Below are 16726 nucleotides of genomic sequence, written 5' to 3' on the forward strand. Positions count from 1 at the left end.
CTGTGTCTCACTAAAGCCCCGGCAGGGTACAACTTCCACAGGCATGACTGCCCACTCTTACAGACTGTGCCATGGCAGGCAGATGCATTAGTCTTTGATGAAACAGCCTGCATCAGACTCATTCCCAGAGACACTGCAGAGTTGAAGTTGGCTAGGTATTAACCTGGTCCCATGCTGAGCAGTCAGACTGGTACTGCTATCTGGAGACTGGGCAGATCCCTCTCCTCACTTGCACCTCCATGCCCACTTTCTGCCTTCACTCGGGCTTTGGTTAACGGTGCTGCCCCTCTGCCCCCAGGTGTGGTTTCAGAACAGACGGGCCAAGTTCCGCCGCAACGAGAGGGCTATGTTAGCCAACCGGTCCGCCTCTCTCCTCAAGTCCTACAGCCAAGAAGCAGCCATTGAACAGCCCATGGCCCCCAGGCCAACTTCCTTGAGCCCAGACTATCTCTCCTGGACCACCACCTCCCCCTACAGGTAAGTCCAGGCTGCCTTAGCACTGCCTCTCTGTCAGCCCCCAAAGCAATGTATTCCTAACCTGTTTAGAAAGGAGGTGGGGACCCAGTCAAGTGCCAACTCTAACGCCTTCCACCAACATGTAGGAAAGATTGTGGCACGGTCTTAGGCAGATTACTCATCTCTCAAGGGATGAATTAAACATGCACAGGAAACAGAGAGGACACAAAAGCCCCCAGGCAGCTCCCAATGAAGACAAAGGGATTCTTTCCATGGAGAATAGTGAGAGTTTCAGTGGCCCCTAAGAGACCAAGACAGAACTAAAAGAACTTCAGGATTACCAAAAAGAGCTCCTGCTACTAGAGCAAATGCAGCCGGCACCCAAGGTGGGGGTTCACGACATGGGACAACTACTGAACTTTGAATATTTATATGCACACAAGAGTGGAAGCTGTAGTTAGCAAAGGAAATGTTCCAAATGTCAGAACCATATAGGACTCCCTTGAACCATGGCAGCCTGAGAAGAGATGGGAGCAATAAAGTGGGGAAAAGGAAGTTCAGATGGCTTTGCGAGAGATTGTCTCTCCATTAGCCTAGAAACCCTCTATGCCAGGGGCAGCAGGGAAACTCAACCGGGTGAAATTCCTTTTAGGAGTCATTCCAGCAAAGTCAATGGAATTGCACCAAGATTGAGTTTAGCCTATTTTCAATAAGCTTGAACATCTGTATGTTGTGGATTTGAAAGGCAAGTCTGAATCTTATCATTTGATTGTTCTGATTGGGAGAGACTTCAAGGCGAGGAGGTTTATGGGACGGAGAGGAGTGAGGAGAGGGGAAGAAATTCTGAATAATAAATAAATACCAGTTTCTGAGGAGTACAAGGATAGAGACATTCAAAGCACCTTGGGTTGTGACAAGGGTTGCTGTACCATGAATGCACTGCTCTGGCTTTACTTTGCTATGGAAAGTTTATTTTATAAAAGGAAATTTATTTATTTTTTAATCACCAGGCTTCTCACTCTTGGGTTCTCTGTTAGACTCAAGGATGAGCTAAAAACTATTGAAACATTTGCCATAACAAGTGTCCTTTCGTTTCCCATAAGTGCTTTGAGATGGTTGAGTGAAGGTCCTTGCAAAGCACCCCATCACCCCACATGGCATGAGTGCAGAATACTAGCATGGAGATGATCATTTTCTTTAGAGCTGATTTGCTTTCGTGTCTGGCACCTATTTGACTCTTATGCCATCAGCCCCTGCAGGACAAGTATCACTCTTCGATTGTCATTCAGTGCTTATCTGATGGTGGGTTTCCCTGAGCTGCAAGATTTGAACTTCCAGGCATGTCCTTGTTGGGTACTTGGTACTGACGTCCATCCTAAATTCTAGGGATGAAGTCTTCTGCATGGACCTATCTCAGACTTACTCTCAAAGCTCCAGGACAGGGAATTTAATCTTATTTAAAACTGATTTCCACAAGTTGCTTGCTTTAATTTAGCAGCATAAAAATGCCAAGATGCTGCTACTGTTGTGGGAGCTGTTTACGATTAGGAAGAGCTAGTTGGTTCCGAGAAGCTGGCGGGAAGAAGCCAAGTGCCTGACAACTGGAAATCAAATTAATCAAATAGCAGTATGCTGTTCCAGCTTTGCTCACACCGCCACGGCTGGGGCTTTCCTGTAGTTCATCAGAATCTCATGACCGGTTTTGTTTAATTTGCTCCTCTTTTCTCCTTCTCCTCTTCCCACCCCCTATCCTTGTAGCCCAGTGCCATCCTACAGCTCCAGCGCGCCCACCACACCTGTCCAGGGGGTGAACATGGCCAACAGCATTGCCAGCCTGCGCCTCAAAGCCAAAGAGTTCAGCCTGCATCAGAACCAGGTGCCCACTGTGAACTGACTGCACAGCCCCAAAAACTGGGACAAAAATGCCAACGTGCCTGCCCTAGCAGGGACAGCTCCTTCCCAATCCTGAAGTGCCAGTTTGGATGGCCTGTGCCAATCTAGACCAGAACACTAGTGCCACTCAACTAATACTGATTCCAGTATCAGCATCTGCAGATGCCACTCCCATGCCCTCTTTTTTCTGTGCCTTTTGAAGGCAGAGCAAGTTGCAGTCTGGCTTTGGTAAGTGGTGTGCAACTGTAGACACATATGGAGTAAACTTGCTTCCCCCATAATAAAGGATACACACACCCATACACCCTCACACTTCAAGAATATAAAGACTTGCCAAGTTTACATGAGTTTGCTTCCAAACAGGGAAGGATCTTGGACCACTGGATTTGACCGATTTGAGTATCTTGCCTGGACAGTCAAAGAGAAGTTGAGTATCCTCCTACCCCAGGGACATGGCATTTTGCAGAGGATCACTAAAATGCATAATGTCCATTATATAGTCCCTTTTTCTTCAGTGGTCACTAAGCCATGATTGTTCAGCAGTCGCATATGTAGCCAATTCACATTAGACACCAGCACGCCCAAGGCTGATGCATCTTCTCACCTCTTTGTACATCACCAGACTGCAATGCTTGCAAGAGAGAGAAACTTTGGCAGATGGAACTGTGCACACCTGCTGTATATATTCATTATCTTGACCCTGCATTGTGCTTTGTACATTTAGGAATAGCCAGCTGCCCATGTCAACGCGAGATACACACCACCAGCCTTAACTAGTAACCAAAGAGAACGAGGATGGCTCGAGTGTCCAGAAGGACTCACTCCGTCAGCTACCTAAAAATCTCATTAGTTGGGGTCTTGCAGTTTTCTGAAAGTCAGCATTTGCTCTGTACTGTTTGGTTAAGTCCATGAACTCACAAAAAAACGTAAAGGGCTTCAGGTGCCTGAACTCTCCCAAGGAAAAAGAAAATAAAATCTGTGAGCTTTAGCTGAATACCCAGTTGTTAAATCTCTATGCAAACAGTACTAAAGCCAGCCTCCTTCAGAGACACAGCCTCCCTTACAGAACTGCATTCCCTGGATGTGGTCAGTGGCCCAAGCTTGTAAATTAAATTCCTGCAGCAGAAAGTGGTTGGGTTTCCCCTTTTCTCCACCTCTTTTTTTCCACAAGGGGGACTTTCAACCCTGTATCATCTCCCCAAACTGTTCGGTCCCCCCTTCCCTTGACCCCATTGTGAATTTAGACTTAACAATAAGTCTATCAGTCTTTTTAAGAGTAAATATGGCAACTTCTGAGGTACCTTCATGAGACCCTGCTCTATTGTAAGTGCAGGCATTTTGTCTTAGCTCATTCTGTGGAGTCCAAATGTCCGGGTACCTCACACTGAGGCATAAAACCCAACATTGGCAGTAGTTACAGATGAGAAAAAGTGCCAGGAGAACAGCACATGTGCACAGGAAGAGAGATCACCCATAAAGATAATCTTACTTCTCCCTTGCCTCCCCCACTCATTGCTTCTCTGTGAGCATCCTCTTATTTAATGAGCCTTTGGCTGGAGCCCAGTACACTAACTAACAACAGGAATAATCTCAGAACCAACTGTTTCTCCTCCACAAATACAGGTGCTCTGTGCTTGAGCTAAAGGAGAGTCCCCCATAACCTGTAGCATTGTTAGGGTTTGCATCTGGTTTAGCTACAGTAGGACCACGCTCTTATAAGCAGTCCTGACCTTCTGTCCAGGGCAGGAGAGAGAAAAACTTGAGCTCCTCTGTAACACCTTGCTGCGAGGTCTGCAGAGGCCTAGATCTTCTGGTTGAACCAGCAGGGACATATTGGGTTGGATGTTCCTTGTCAGCCTGCCCCAACACAGGGAAGGGGTTTCCAAAATTGAGATGCCAACCCCTCAGGAGGATTAGCTTTAATTGAACTAAAGGACCTGAACTTCCTGTTGTCATAGTGCTGTCAACAACACCAAACCTACTCAAATGATGAGGCAGCTCTGGATGTTCCCCAAACAAATCACAGGTCTGTGGAGGGCCCTCCTTATGCTGCTGCCAAAACCACTCTAGGCTGCACATCCCCTATAATAATACTTTATTCGATTCCAGCAATTGTTTACACACTTCCTAAGTAGCCATTGTGTTAGGGGGATGCTGAATTACTCCTAGAATTAAAAGGTGAACCTAAGTGACCTAGAAGTATGCATTCCTTCGGCTTTCAACAGGACTCGTGCACCAGCGACACTTGAGCAATTTTGAAATCCTCTTGCACTAGGTCCTTAACGAAGCTAAAGGGTGCCATCGGCACGAAAGGCCAGATTTCAAACAAGCCCACATCAAAAATAATTAGAATTATTTCTATGGCTCCCTTTTTTGTTGCACTTGAGCTTTACAGAATCTGTTATGCTTTGATCCTCACAACACCTGCGAGACAGGGTTATTATCCCCAGTTTGCAGATAGGAAAGGAGGCACGGAGCAGTGAGAAGATATCACTTTAATGGCCTAGCTAACACAATGCAGGGTATGTGCACACTGAAGCCCAAGCCCTGCACTTTTCCCCTGGTCCCTGATATTTCTTTCGAAATGCAATTTCAAATGCAGATTTTCCAAAATCACCACAGTGAGGTCTGGACTCAGGCATTCACAGGATATGGCTAAAACACTGAATAAATAGCAGGTAGGAAAAATCTGGTCTTGAGCTCTTAGAAATCTCCATCTCCATGAGACCAAACAAGCTCCTTAGATTTCTCAGTGCAATCCCCTGTAGATAGGATTGTGTCATGCACATTCCCGTGACTGCTGCATACCTTGTTCTATGACTTAAGGATGCATCTTGGGCAATTATTACACCCTTGGCAGTTTCAGCCATGTCTCAAAGACCAGGTAACTACAGCAGAAAGAGCACGGTTTCGAGGGGCAATTATTTAGCTAGCGAGAAAAAGATCTTTTCCGAGCACTTAGGAAATAGCTGTGATGCTTCGTGCTAACCTATGGGTGAATGCCAGCAAAACAGGGGTCAGGTCCATTGGCACAAGCCAAGAGCTCAGGAGTAGGAAACTATTAAAGGGCAAACAGAGCAAGAACAAGCCAAAGTGTATGTGGATGCAGGGCGATTGCTTTGGGTGAAGCTCCCACTGCATTAGTTCCAGGTTAATGCTAGAAGCCACTGCAACAGCACAGGACAAACAAGCCTGTGATTGAAACTCCACTTTACCCCCAAGGAAAAGACGTTCTCAAGCAGGGAACACTATATTTCCAGCACCAGCAAGTGAGCCAGCCCCTCACTGAATAACAGTAAAGGGAAGATCGTATTAAGACCTCATGGGCTAGCGAAGACATGGATTCATTGTAGATAAAAAGCCCACCATGAGAAACTTTGCTTGAGGGCTGGAGGAAGGGAAATTATGAAGCTTTCATTCCCATGGCAAGCACAGGGCTCTTTGTCAGTTATACAAGATAAAACCACAGGGATATAAATGTCACTCCCTCTTTGCGAGCATTAATGAAAATAAACCCGGTTAATAGTTTGCAGATGCTGTTTCTGTAAACCTAAAAAAAGAAGGGAATAAATATTTCTTTGCAGAATAGATATATGTATATATATTAGAAAACATTTGCTCTTAATCTTACAGTCCCTTCACTTGCTGCGCGATCTTGGCAGCTTATCTAAGATTGTCAGTCGCTGTTAAAGCATTACAGAGACAAGATACAAATTGCCTCAGTGCAGCAATACCAGAAACTAGGGATCATCATAATCTAAGCTTGCTCTCTCCCTTTTTATTTGTACATTTCAATTACTTGTAATAGGATCTATGGTGGATTTTTTTTTTTTTGCATGTCTGCGTTGGGGGTTTTTTTTGTATGTTTTTGTAAAAACAACTCTTGTGAAATAATTGAGAAATAAATATTTTACTGAGTAGTTCAGTGTCTGAATACGTGAAGGTGGAGCCAGTTTTTCCAAGTGTTGGCTCTGCTGATGCTGGTGTGATGCCCACAGCTGAGCAGGGGGAAAGTGGGAGAAAGAACTTTAGCTTTCTTGGGCATGGACCAGTGATAGGAGGGGAAATCACAACCAGGAGCCTTTAGTAGCATGAGATAGCTGCCTCCATCCTCTCCATGGCACTCATCTGTTCAAGCACCATCAAGGGTTAATTCAACCACTGTGCCATTGCCATTATTATTACAAAGTGCTCTACCAGCTCCTTCCCTTGGAGGCAACATAGGCAGTGCTGGGGAGGGAGATTTTACCATCTGCTTTGCAAAGCCTGGCTCAACATGGCAAGTCAAAAACAGGAAGCAGATAGCCCAAGTCCTGTTTGAACCACCAGAAGAGTTGACAACTGACCCTGCCTTCTCTTAGGAAGTCAACCCCTCCCTCAAGCATTTGGCTGATTCCACGCTAATGTTTCCCATTAGGTCAGGTACCAAGATAACTCTAGTGATGGGAAGTTGAGCCTGGTTTCTAGCCCTTAACACTGATGTTTTGGAGCCATGCACTCCAGCACAGACCTGGAGTGGCTTGGTAGGCCAGGCCTGGTGGCACTGAAGCAATGAGCAGGACCCTTCCTGGGCACACTGCAAGCCTTGTTCAGGAGGAATGAAAGCACACGGTGGAGACAGAGCTGCCCAAGGTCTCCCCTGACCCACCATGGTCTTGGCTACAGTTGAGTGGGAGGCGTGGGGAACTGCAACTTTCCTGCCAATGAATTTACTAGAATTCCTCAAGCTAAGAGGCTTTCAAACCTCTGCATAGTTTTTGTCCAGAGGGAATAGAAACTTGCACCCAGAGACGCAGAAAGCTGCTTTAATGAAGGCCCCTGCACTGCAGTTACTTTCTGGGCCCTGCCAAAGCCTGATTATTTCATTACGTCTCACAGCGCAGTAAGTGCTGGTTGGGCCTTTTTTCCTAATAAAAATACCCCAAGCGTCTGAAGGGACTGAGTATTGTCAGAGCCAATAGTCTTTGCTCTAGGCAGGCAAAGCCCCATGCCTTAATTCTACGTGAAGGGGAAAAGACCCATGATTGCCCCCCAGTATGAATACTATTACTCTCCCATTACAAGGACAACAACTCCTTGCCACAGCCCTTGCCCTGCCTCAGCGACTCCTGCCTAGGAGGTTGCCCCAGTGTTATGTTAACATAGTCCTTACACCCTAGGAGCACCTGGCAGCAAGGAGCCCAGGAGAGCACAGAGCTGACGCTCACTATCAAGTCACCTTCCTTTCCCGTTTGCCGAGCACTGCTCATGAGCAGAGAAGGACTCGAGCAGTCGCACGGAGGCCTGCGTTCTGGATACTACGGAGCTGGAGGCAGTTTGGGTGCAAGGGCTTTGGGTCAAGGAGGAAACCAGTTTAAAATCTTCTACCTCACACCTGACTGTAAAACACTTCTGCTGCATGAACAGCTTGGGGGAGGAAGATTTAGTAACAGACTATGAATAAAGCCCTTTTCTGCCAAATCACCAGTTCAACTCTAGCCTGGCACAGCTATAACCAGGGATGAAACCCATTAACAAATGATTGATGCTTAGGCCCAGCAGATGCATGTTCTTGTTACAGTCCTCCCCTCTTCTCCTTCCCCCACTGCCTCTCACTGGCAATCACAGCAGAGGCCCCCACAGATTCACTGGGTAATAACAGCTCCAGCTTAAAACATCAGGTAGGTTAGTGGGACAGCACCTGGGGCTGTGCTTTCCTGCTCGGAGCAGAAATGTTCACTCTAGAAATGAAGTTGGGCACTCTCTGGTGTCACATGGGTGCACAAATGCAGTGCTGGGCTCACAGAAGCCGCCTGCCTTTCAAGTGCATCCAGGTGGGTACTGGCAGCATCAGCTGGCGGGCTTCCAGTCCCATTGATTCAGCAATGAGTGTGAAGGCATGCTCCTCAAAGGATGGGTTGGATCAACCTGGGTTCAGCTCTGTTCTGAAGAAGGCTGTGCAGCCTTTCAATCAGGGAGCACAAGGCCAAGGTGCTACTACCTCTGAATGGCCAGGCTGAGGGGAAAAGAGAAACCACCCACAATAGGCTTGGGAAGAATGGGGGAGCTCTCCCCACTGTATTTCCATATTCACTCCAGATTCCTAGTAGCCCAAGTTATTCAGTTACCTGAACTAAAGAATGGCCATGGTCCTCTTGTTTAGGGTGACATACCAAAGGGCAACACCACCCTGCCAGCTCAATGTGGGACGAGTTATCCAAAGCAGATCATGCCTCATACTCAGTTTTGCCCTTACCAAGGTCCACTAAGCGGAGCTTTGCAAGTTTGCAGATTCATCTCCTTCATTTCTCAGCCAAGAACATAGAGAGAAGCACCAACCATCTCAACTCCAGTTACCCAAGACATTTGCTGCATGAGATGACTCCCTACTTCTCAGACACAGCTTGAAAAGCCCACAGCTATTTCTGATAAGAGGCCCTTTCCAAGTGTTCCTCCTGTGTCACTAGGACAAGAGTCTATCTTTTCTATTTACCCAGAGGAGCTTAGTTCTGATACAGCACATGGAATCCAATTTCTCCTTTGGTTAGCTCAGTGCAAACCCATGAGACTCAACCAGGCCTTCCATATCTTGTATGTCTCATCAGATTCATAATATTATGCAGGCAACACAACTAAAGGGTTACAGCTGGGGTAGGAGCTATGCAGAGACATTTCTAGGAAGCCACAATTTTTCTTGGAGAAACTGAGAAAGATGATCACAGGATTTTCTTTCTAGAGGCAGAGGGCCATGGGGAACCCACAGCCTTCCTGGCTTTCTAGCATAAGACGACACAAACTCCTTTCAGAGACAACTGCAACAAACCTGCGAGTGGCAAAGACTTTGTGGCTGCTGTACTCCCCAAGCACACAATCATTACAGTAACTTTAGATTAGCCATCTAGATTTTATTCCTTTGTTAGCTTGGGTCATGGAATTGATCTGATGGCCCCACTGTGAACGTGCCATTATGAGCTCTCTACAGAAGGACACCTTGAAGTCAGCATCTGCTAAATAGAAAGCTATTATATGAATGGGACCTTTGATTAATCAGAGGGTCTATCACCTTTGGTACCTTCATGCTTCCTACCAGTCTGTCCTCCTGACCTCTTCAATCTTTTGAGAAGAGGAGCATGGCAGGAAAAGGCAGGAGGAGGAGAATGCATTGGAAAAAACTGTTTTCAAGGGGGAACCCTCTGCATTTCACCCCCATAGCTGTTCAGATGTTTATAGGTGTGACAGATCAGACCAGCAGCACTTAAAGGCAGTTTGCCACTACAAAGAAATTCCAGCCAAAAGAATAAAAGAGACTTTTTGTCATATCCCTTCCAGAACAGCAAAGCCACAATGAGTGTCCTGAATGTACAGCAATGCATGCATGTTGTTGGCACCAGTCACATGGGTAGATGGCAACTTCCACTTCCCTTCATTTCTTCACATTACAGAATCCTTTTCAGACCCACCCAAATGCTGCTGCATTTTTTAAAAAGTTGCGTTAGAAAAGCGTATCACCGCAGCATCGGCCAGCATTTCGTCACCAACTGCATGTGTATTGTGGTAGCACACAAGGATCCCAGCCGTGGATGGACAAAAAGATGCTCCTGGCTCAAAGAGCTTCCAGTCTATAAGACAAGCCAACAGGTGGGTACAACAAGGAAGTCAGGAGGCAATAATGGTCAGCACGATAGACAGTGGTCAGAGCACTTCAGCTGCCTGACCATTGTCAAGTTTTTCATGCCACTTAGCTACCACTTTGTAACCACTGAGCTGCTAATTAATAGATTTAAGGCCTATTATGGTCATCCCCTCTGACCTCATGCCTAACACCAGAGTTTCACCCAGTAATTTCTTGCATTTAGATCCAATAACTTGTGGTTGAACTAGAACATCTCTTTTAGAAAGATATCAATCTTTCCTTAAAGATTCAAAGATGGAAAACCCACCACATCTACTGGTAGATTGTGCCAATACTTAGTTATATTCTTTACATTAAAATAGGTACCTTATTTCCAAGCTGAATTTTTCTAGTTTCAGCTTTTGGCCATTTCATCTTGCCATGCCTTAACTATGTAGCATCTAGCTGATAATTGCCTCAGCAACATTTTTTTTATTTGGGGAAGATGTCATAAATAGCCAGTGACCCATCATGCCGACTGAACGGTCTCTGTTCAGGAACCCCTCCTGTAGAAAAAACTGGAATCCTGACAGAGCAGAACTGTGCCCAGAAGGGGTTTGCCTTCCTCTAAAAAGGCTTATTTTTAAATTTTTCCATCAGGAAACTGAAAATGCCAAAAAAAAAAACAATTTTCAGCTGAAGACTGAATTTTTTTCTTTGTTTGGGGCTAAAAACTGAATTTTGGGGAGGTTTTAGGTGATGGGAGAAGTAGATGTTTTTTAATCAAATTTTTCTTAAAAGTTGTTTTCATCAAAATTTTCTACTGTCACATTTGTCCATTGGCATGGTACACCAGGGCTGCTAACCTGGTTTTAGTTCCCGAACATGAGCTCTGTGGCCATCTCGTGGCAAAACAATTCTCAGTTCATGCCTCTGTCTGCTGGATACTTCTCCCTCTTGTGGCAAAACAAAGGCCTGCAAAAATTGCAAAATCCATCCTGATACCTCCTTTTCTGATGATCCAGAAGCAGGAGGCACTTGTGAGCAGGTGTGCCTCCCCAGCTCTGCAAACCTACAGGCTCCCGTCTCTATTTATACTGCTGACTGCCCTGCCCCTGATACTCAGCCAGTAACCACCCACTTTTCAGCAGCTGAAATCTGAAAGAAACTCCTCAGGAAAAAAAAGGCAAAAGGCTGATCTGCTATCATGAAGCTCTCAGGCAAATTGCAATATCCGTTTTGTGGGGGTGAGGAGGTAGTCAGGGTCCAGAGAGAGCGAGCCATGCTAAGCTACCAAAATCCCATACTCCGTACCTACCGCAAGCACATCATCACCTTCCTATACACCTTCAGGAAGTCTATTTTAATCCACATAAAAAGCGGAGTCACTAAGGGTGGGTCTACATGAAATGTTTACTGCAGAGCAGACTAACTGAATGTTGCATGTCTACACATGCACTCCTATTAGGCTGGAGTAAACTAATTAATGTCGCAGCAGGATAGTACTTGTATTTACAAGTGCTATCTTTCTGTTGAGTTGTTTTTTGGGGGTTTTTTACTCTAAAAGCAGCACATGTAAAGACACTGCCTTGGCTGGCTGAGGCACAAGGATGCGTCAGTGCAAGGCATCCTTGGGCCCCAGCAAGCCCCTCCACAGCACACTTAGCTGGGGAAAAGCAGCCCCCGGTTGACAGGCCGACCCTCAGGGCTGCCCGTAGGACTGCGCAAAGCTTTGAGTGGCGATTCAGTTCAGAGGAGATTCGTCCCGATTCGGTGGCTGAATTAGGATCAAATCAGGGGACCAATTTAAAGGCCCAAATCAATTCAAAGCTCTCTGAATCTTCAGAAGATTTGGAGAACTTTGATGATTCAGGCAGTATGAACGGTGCATGCCCCCAGCGGCTGGGGGGACATGGCAGCAAGCAGGAGAACTCCTGCAGCCGCCGCTGTCAGCATGGGGGGGTGGTCAGGAAGCGCTAACCAAGGGTCAGCGACCACCCGCAGACACTGCTGGCGGTGGCAGGGTGGCGAGCGGGTGGTTGCAGAGGGTTAACATGCATCACCCCTGTGGGCAGTCCCCAGTGGCTGCAGCAGGGAGCTGCAGCTGACTCCGAGCTGGTAAGTACTAGGGGAGGGGGAAGAGACCATGGTGGGGCCCCTGCCAGCCCCCCCAGTCCCCCATCCCCACCATGGCTGTCCCACCCGCCCCAGCTCCCAGCGGTTTAAAGAAAAGCCCTGGTGCTCACCAGGTGCTGCGAGGCATGGGGGCAATCCCTGTTGCCCCCCACTGCATGGGGAGGCTCTACCACAAGGCTCCCAATCCCCCAGTTGCTCCTCCATCCCCACCACAGCTGCCCCGCCTGTGCCAGGTCCAGCCCTTTAAAAAAAAAAAAAAGGAAAAAAATAGAGCCCCAGGCTTACTGCTCCTGCAGCAGCCTTGGGGGCTTGTGCAGAGCCCCACCACCCTAGGGCTGTGGGGAATCGCCCCCGCTGGTAGGAACGGTGAGCTCATGCAGAGTCCTCCATGCAGTGTCGGGCAGTGGGGGAGCAGCAGGGGTCGCCCTCCCACCCAGCAGCAGCTGAATCTCCGAATCAGAATTGAACAAAGTAATTTGGGACAGTGATTTGAATCACTGAATCGAATCACTGTCCCCCGAATCCAAATCCGAAGTGAATACTAGCTGCTTTGCACAGGCATGGCCTCCTGCCAACCCAGCTCAATGTACTGGTATCGTGGGTGCATCTGGGAGCAACAAGCTCTGGGCAGTAATGCAAAGCAATAAACTCAGGAGTTTAACTGCACATGTAGATACACCCAAAGAAGCCCTTTAACCCCAAGGCACCATCTTATAACACCATCAGGACTGAATCCAAACTACGCTGCTGACCATTTATAATCAGGATTGAGTAGAAGTAAAATCTAGTAGAAATGTTTCCCACTCCATTTATTATTCTTCAAGGCAGAAAGTATTGACTTTCATGTCAAATATAGCACCCATAACTGTATATTAGCTCCTCTTCCAGCTTTTCCCATATGCCTGGCTCTCTCTCACAAATCACTCACCTTCACTGGCTAGGTATGTAGTTCCTCAGCTCCAGAGGACCTGTAGCTATCTGCATGGGATTTTCATCCTTGAAGAGCTGGGTTCAGGTCCCGGTGGGATTCAGTAAAGGCTTGTTGCCGTCTAGAGTTTATTGGATCTTCTCTTTCCCCATCAGAAAACCACCATCTTGTTTGCACACTGGTCAGGAGTGTCCCAGAGCTAGCACTCCCATGCAGAACTAAGGAGGTTGGAAAGAACTCAGTGAGGGATGCCGAAGGCTGGAAGAGCAGGTGGTGATACCAGGCACAAGGGGTGCATGAATAAAGCTAGAGAGAGCATCTCCTCTCCGCAGACTACCACCTTGATGGAGTAGAGGGGCTTGCATGTACCAATAACCCTAAAAGCAACACTGCCAGGAATCTTGTACTCCTGGTAGGGTAACCCCTGGTGATGCTCATCCATGACCATTTGCCACATGGCATCTGTCTTTTCAGTCTCCCCCCACCTGGGCCAAAACCAGAGTTACTTTGGCCTCAGCTGTGGAACTTCAGCGTGCTGATAGTATGCACAACAGCAGCATAAATCAAGGAAGACCTACAAACAAAAAAACCTTAACTGCTTCTCTCAACCATACTTGTACCTGAGACTGACCCTCAACATTGGAAAAACAAAAGGTGCTTCACCAGCCTGCTCCAAGCCGATCAACTCCCCTAGCAAAGATCCTCACTGACAGACAGGAGCTGGCGAATGTCAAATGCTGCATACCTCAGCAACCATCTCTCAGAGAAGGCCAGCATAGACAAGGAGATTCAGCACAGGATCCAATGTGCCAGCTCTGCCTTTGGAAGACTGAATCATTGTGTGTTCAACGATCATGGCGTCAGGACTTGACCAAAGCTCCTACTGTATAAGGCTGAGGTGATCCCAACTCTTCTCTATGGTTGTGAAACTTGGGTGACCTAAAGGGACCACCTGAAAAGCCTGGAACGCCATCACCAGCACCACCTCTGGAAGACCCTTGGCATAAATTGGGAGGACTGTCACACAAATACCAATGCCTTCGCTGATGCCAACACCACCAGTATGGAAGTGTTGATCATTAAAACACCAGCTGTGATGGACACGGCCCTATGTGCACATCTGATGTATGTGTGACAAAACAACTGCTATGCTCCCAGCTCAGCCAAGAACAGAGGACAAAGAACATGCAGGGGCCAGAAGAAACACTTCAAGGACATCCTCAAGGCAAACATTAAGAAACGTGTCATTGATACCACAAATTGGGAAGAACTAGCCCAGGACAGGACCACATGGTGATGCCTTGTGAGAAGGCTCATCTTACTTTGAGAAAAATTGCTTTGCCCTAGAAGCAAAAAACAATCCCCGCAACAGAAACAGAAGGAAAGGAAACAAGACAGAGAAATCTGTGGTCCAACCCTCCCTTTACCCACCACCTGTGGCGTTTGCCAGAGTCTGCCATCAGACTCATCTACAACTCTTTACTTAACCCGTGGGAGCAATCATCCTAGACCATGAGGGAGTGCTGATGACAAGACAGCAAGTGTGAGCGGGTAGAGGCAGTAGCGTGACACTAAACCATGCAGATCCTCATACAACTAGGTGAAGTCTCCATTTGCCGATCTCTGGCCATCGCTGAACTTTCAAAGAATCATTAGCCATGGCATGCCACCTCATGCAAGCCAGCTTGAAAGCATGTTGGTAACCTCAAAGCTCAGTTGGTGAATAAAAGGTGGCTGAGCCCATTCCAACAGAGGATGCGTTTGTCTACCAGATGAGGGTGCTATAGCATTGCACACCTCTAGTTGCTAACTCAGGAGGCTGAGAGGCACCTCAGTAAGTTTTGCAAGAACTTTTCCCATAGCTGCATTTCACCTAGAAAAATAAAGTGAATATTACGTGACCAGCACTATGAAGGCAACAAGCTCTCTGCTACCACTGGTATCTAGTGACTCCAGTCCAATACTTCATCTTCCACTGAGAAATATTTCCCTTGAAATCTACAGCCAACTAAATATGGACTTCTGTCTAGTGCAGCATTTCACAGCTTTTTCTAGCTGATGAAAGAAAAATCTTCACAGCTGCCTTGCATTTACTATAAAAAGCAGGAAAAAATAGAAGAGGTTTAAGGAGACCATTTGTTCTCGGAAGGCAAAAGTATTACTTATATCAACATAGTGCCCAAAAAATCACAGGCACAGACCAGATCCCCCTTGCCTACCCATTAAATATCCACTGCTTTGTTTACAGGCAGCAGAGGGGAAAGGTGTTACAAGTCATCAAGGAAATACATGGGGAAGCTGTAAATGAGCCTCCAGCCAGTCCAGGGACTTCCGAGTTTTGCACGGGAAGTGCCAGCTTCTGTGCAAGGTACAGAATGCTCCTTCCCATCACCCAAAGAGAAAATCTTTGCCTATTGCCACCTAGTTTATATCCTTGATACTGCAGCAGGCTCCACCTGGTTTTCCACACTCAACCTTAGTAGCATATATGGGAAAAGAGTGCTTTCACAGCAGGATGAAGCCTCTAGTATTTGAAGGTGGTGGCTTTCAGTTTGCGCCAGGCACCTGCTTATGGAGAGGGTGTTACCTGGTATTTGCTTTTCAGCCTATACCCGGATGGCATCCTAGATGTTTGTTAAAAAACCCTTTTGAAAAGGAACCATTACACCTTCTGGTAAGCTGAAGCTGAACCCAGGAAGATATGTGCACTTCAGAGAGATGACCCTAACCATAACCAACACAGGGCCAGGGAGTTGCCCGCGACAAAAGGAAGTTGTGGTATACCAAAGTGACCAACTCCATAGGTAGCCACAGGTAGGCTGGGCATTGCATTACTGGACTCTGCTCCTCTTCCAGGTTTATTTGTGGGTTTGCCCATGTTGCAAAACCACTGCAGGTGTCAGGTGAGAGAAGATCATTCCAGAGGTCAACAATGTAGTTGCACATTTTCAGAGCTAAAAAAAGCTCTAGTCACTGCTCCCATTTTAACCTATCCATAGTTCAAAGCCTTATTCTTCCTGGGCATAGATGCTAATGCTTAGTGTGGGGATAGTGTTGACAAAAAACCCACACAAAGGCCTAAGTGGGTGGGGGCTTATTTCAGCAAAATATTTCTGGAAAGAAAGGAATGGGCCACCCAAAAGCAACTCCCGGTGGACATAAAAATCTGTGACCCATTCCCATCCATGGTTGCCTCATGGTCACAACAGACCCCGTATCTCTGCAGCAGCTCTTTAGATTCAGCGATCCTGATGGGCAACTTGCCAGGAGGCTTAAAAAGCTGGCAGTGCTGCTATTTCCCAGGTAATCACACACACACACTCGGGCATAAGCAGTTAGCTGTCTGCACAAGGCAGCAGCATTTACAGCAGCAGCAAACCTCCCTGCATTCTGCACTGGATTTGGGGTCCTTGGGTGAGGTTCACACAAACCAAAGGGCAGACTGACTCAGAAGCATTTGGGCAAGTTGGTAAGGTTCCAGGGATCCAAAAGACCCATAAGAGAAACAGCCAAAACAGCTCCCAGATTCATAGATTCATAGATTAAGGGTCGGAAGGGACCTAGTAGATCTTCTAGCCCGACCCCCCGCCAGGGCGGGAGAACAACAAAAAACCCCAAAAAGAGAAATGGGACTCAAACGAGTCCAGCCAGGTAGGCATCCAGCCTCTTCTTAAAGACCCCCAGGGTAGGGGCCAGCACCACTTCCCTTGGAAGTTGGTTCC

The 16726-nt window shown here is 47.0% G+C and overlaps 1 protein-coding gene across 1 annotated transcript in view; it reads left to right on the plus strand.

The window, feature by feature from the left end:
- PRRX2 (paired related homeobox 2) overlaps positions 1–6287 on the plus strand; it is a gene marked incomplete at its 5' end in the record, with an annotated part of 73593 nt that extends 67306 nt beyond the window's left edge. Inside the window, 2 exons of the mRNA XM_019510295.1 lie at positions 299–477; positions 2215–6287. Of these exons, the coding sequence (XP_019365840.1) occupies positions 299–477; positions 2215–2350 (315 nt within the window). The remainder of the gene's footprint in view (positions 1–298; positions 478–2214) is intronic.
- Between the last annotated feature and the right edge of the window lie 10439 nt (positions 6288–16726).

This window comes from Gavialis gangeticus, unplaced genomic scaffold (genome assembly GCF_001723915.1).
Source record: "Gavialis gangeticus isolate Ggan-Ray unplaced genomic scaffold, GavGan_comp1, whole genome shotgun sequence".
NCBI lineage: Eukaryota > Metazoa > Chordata > Crocodylia > Gavialidae > Gavialis > Gavialis gangeticus.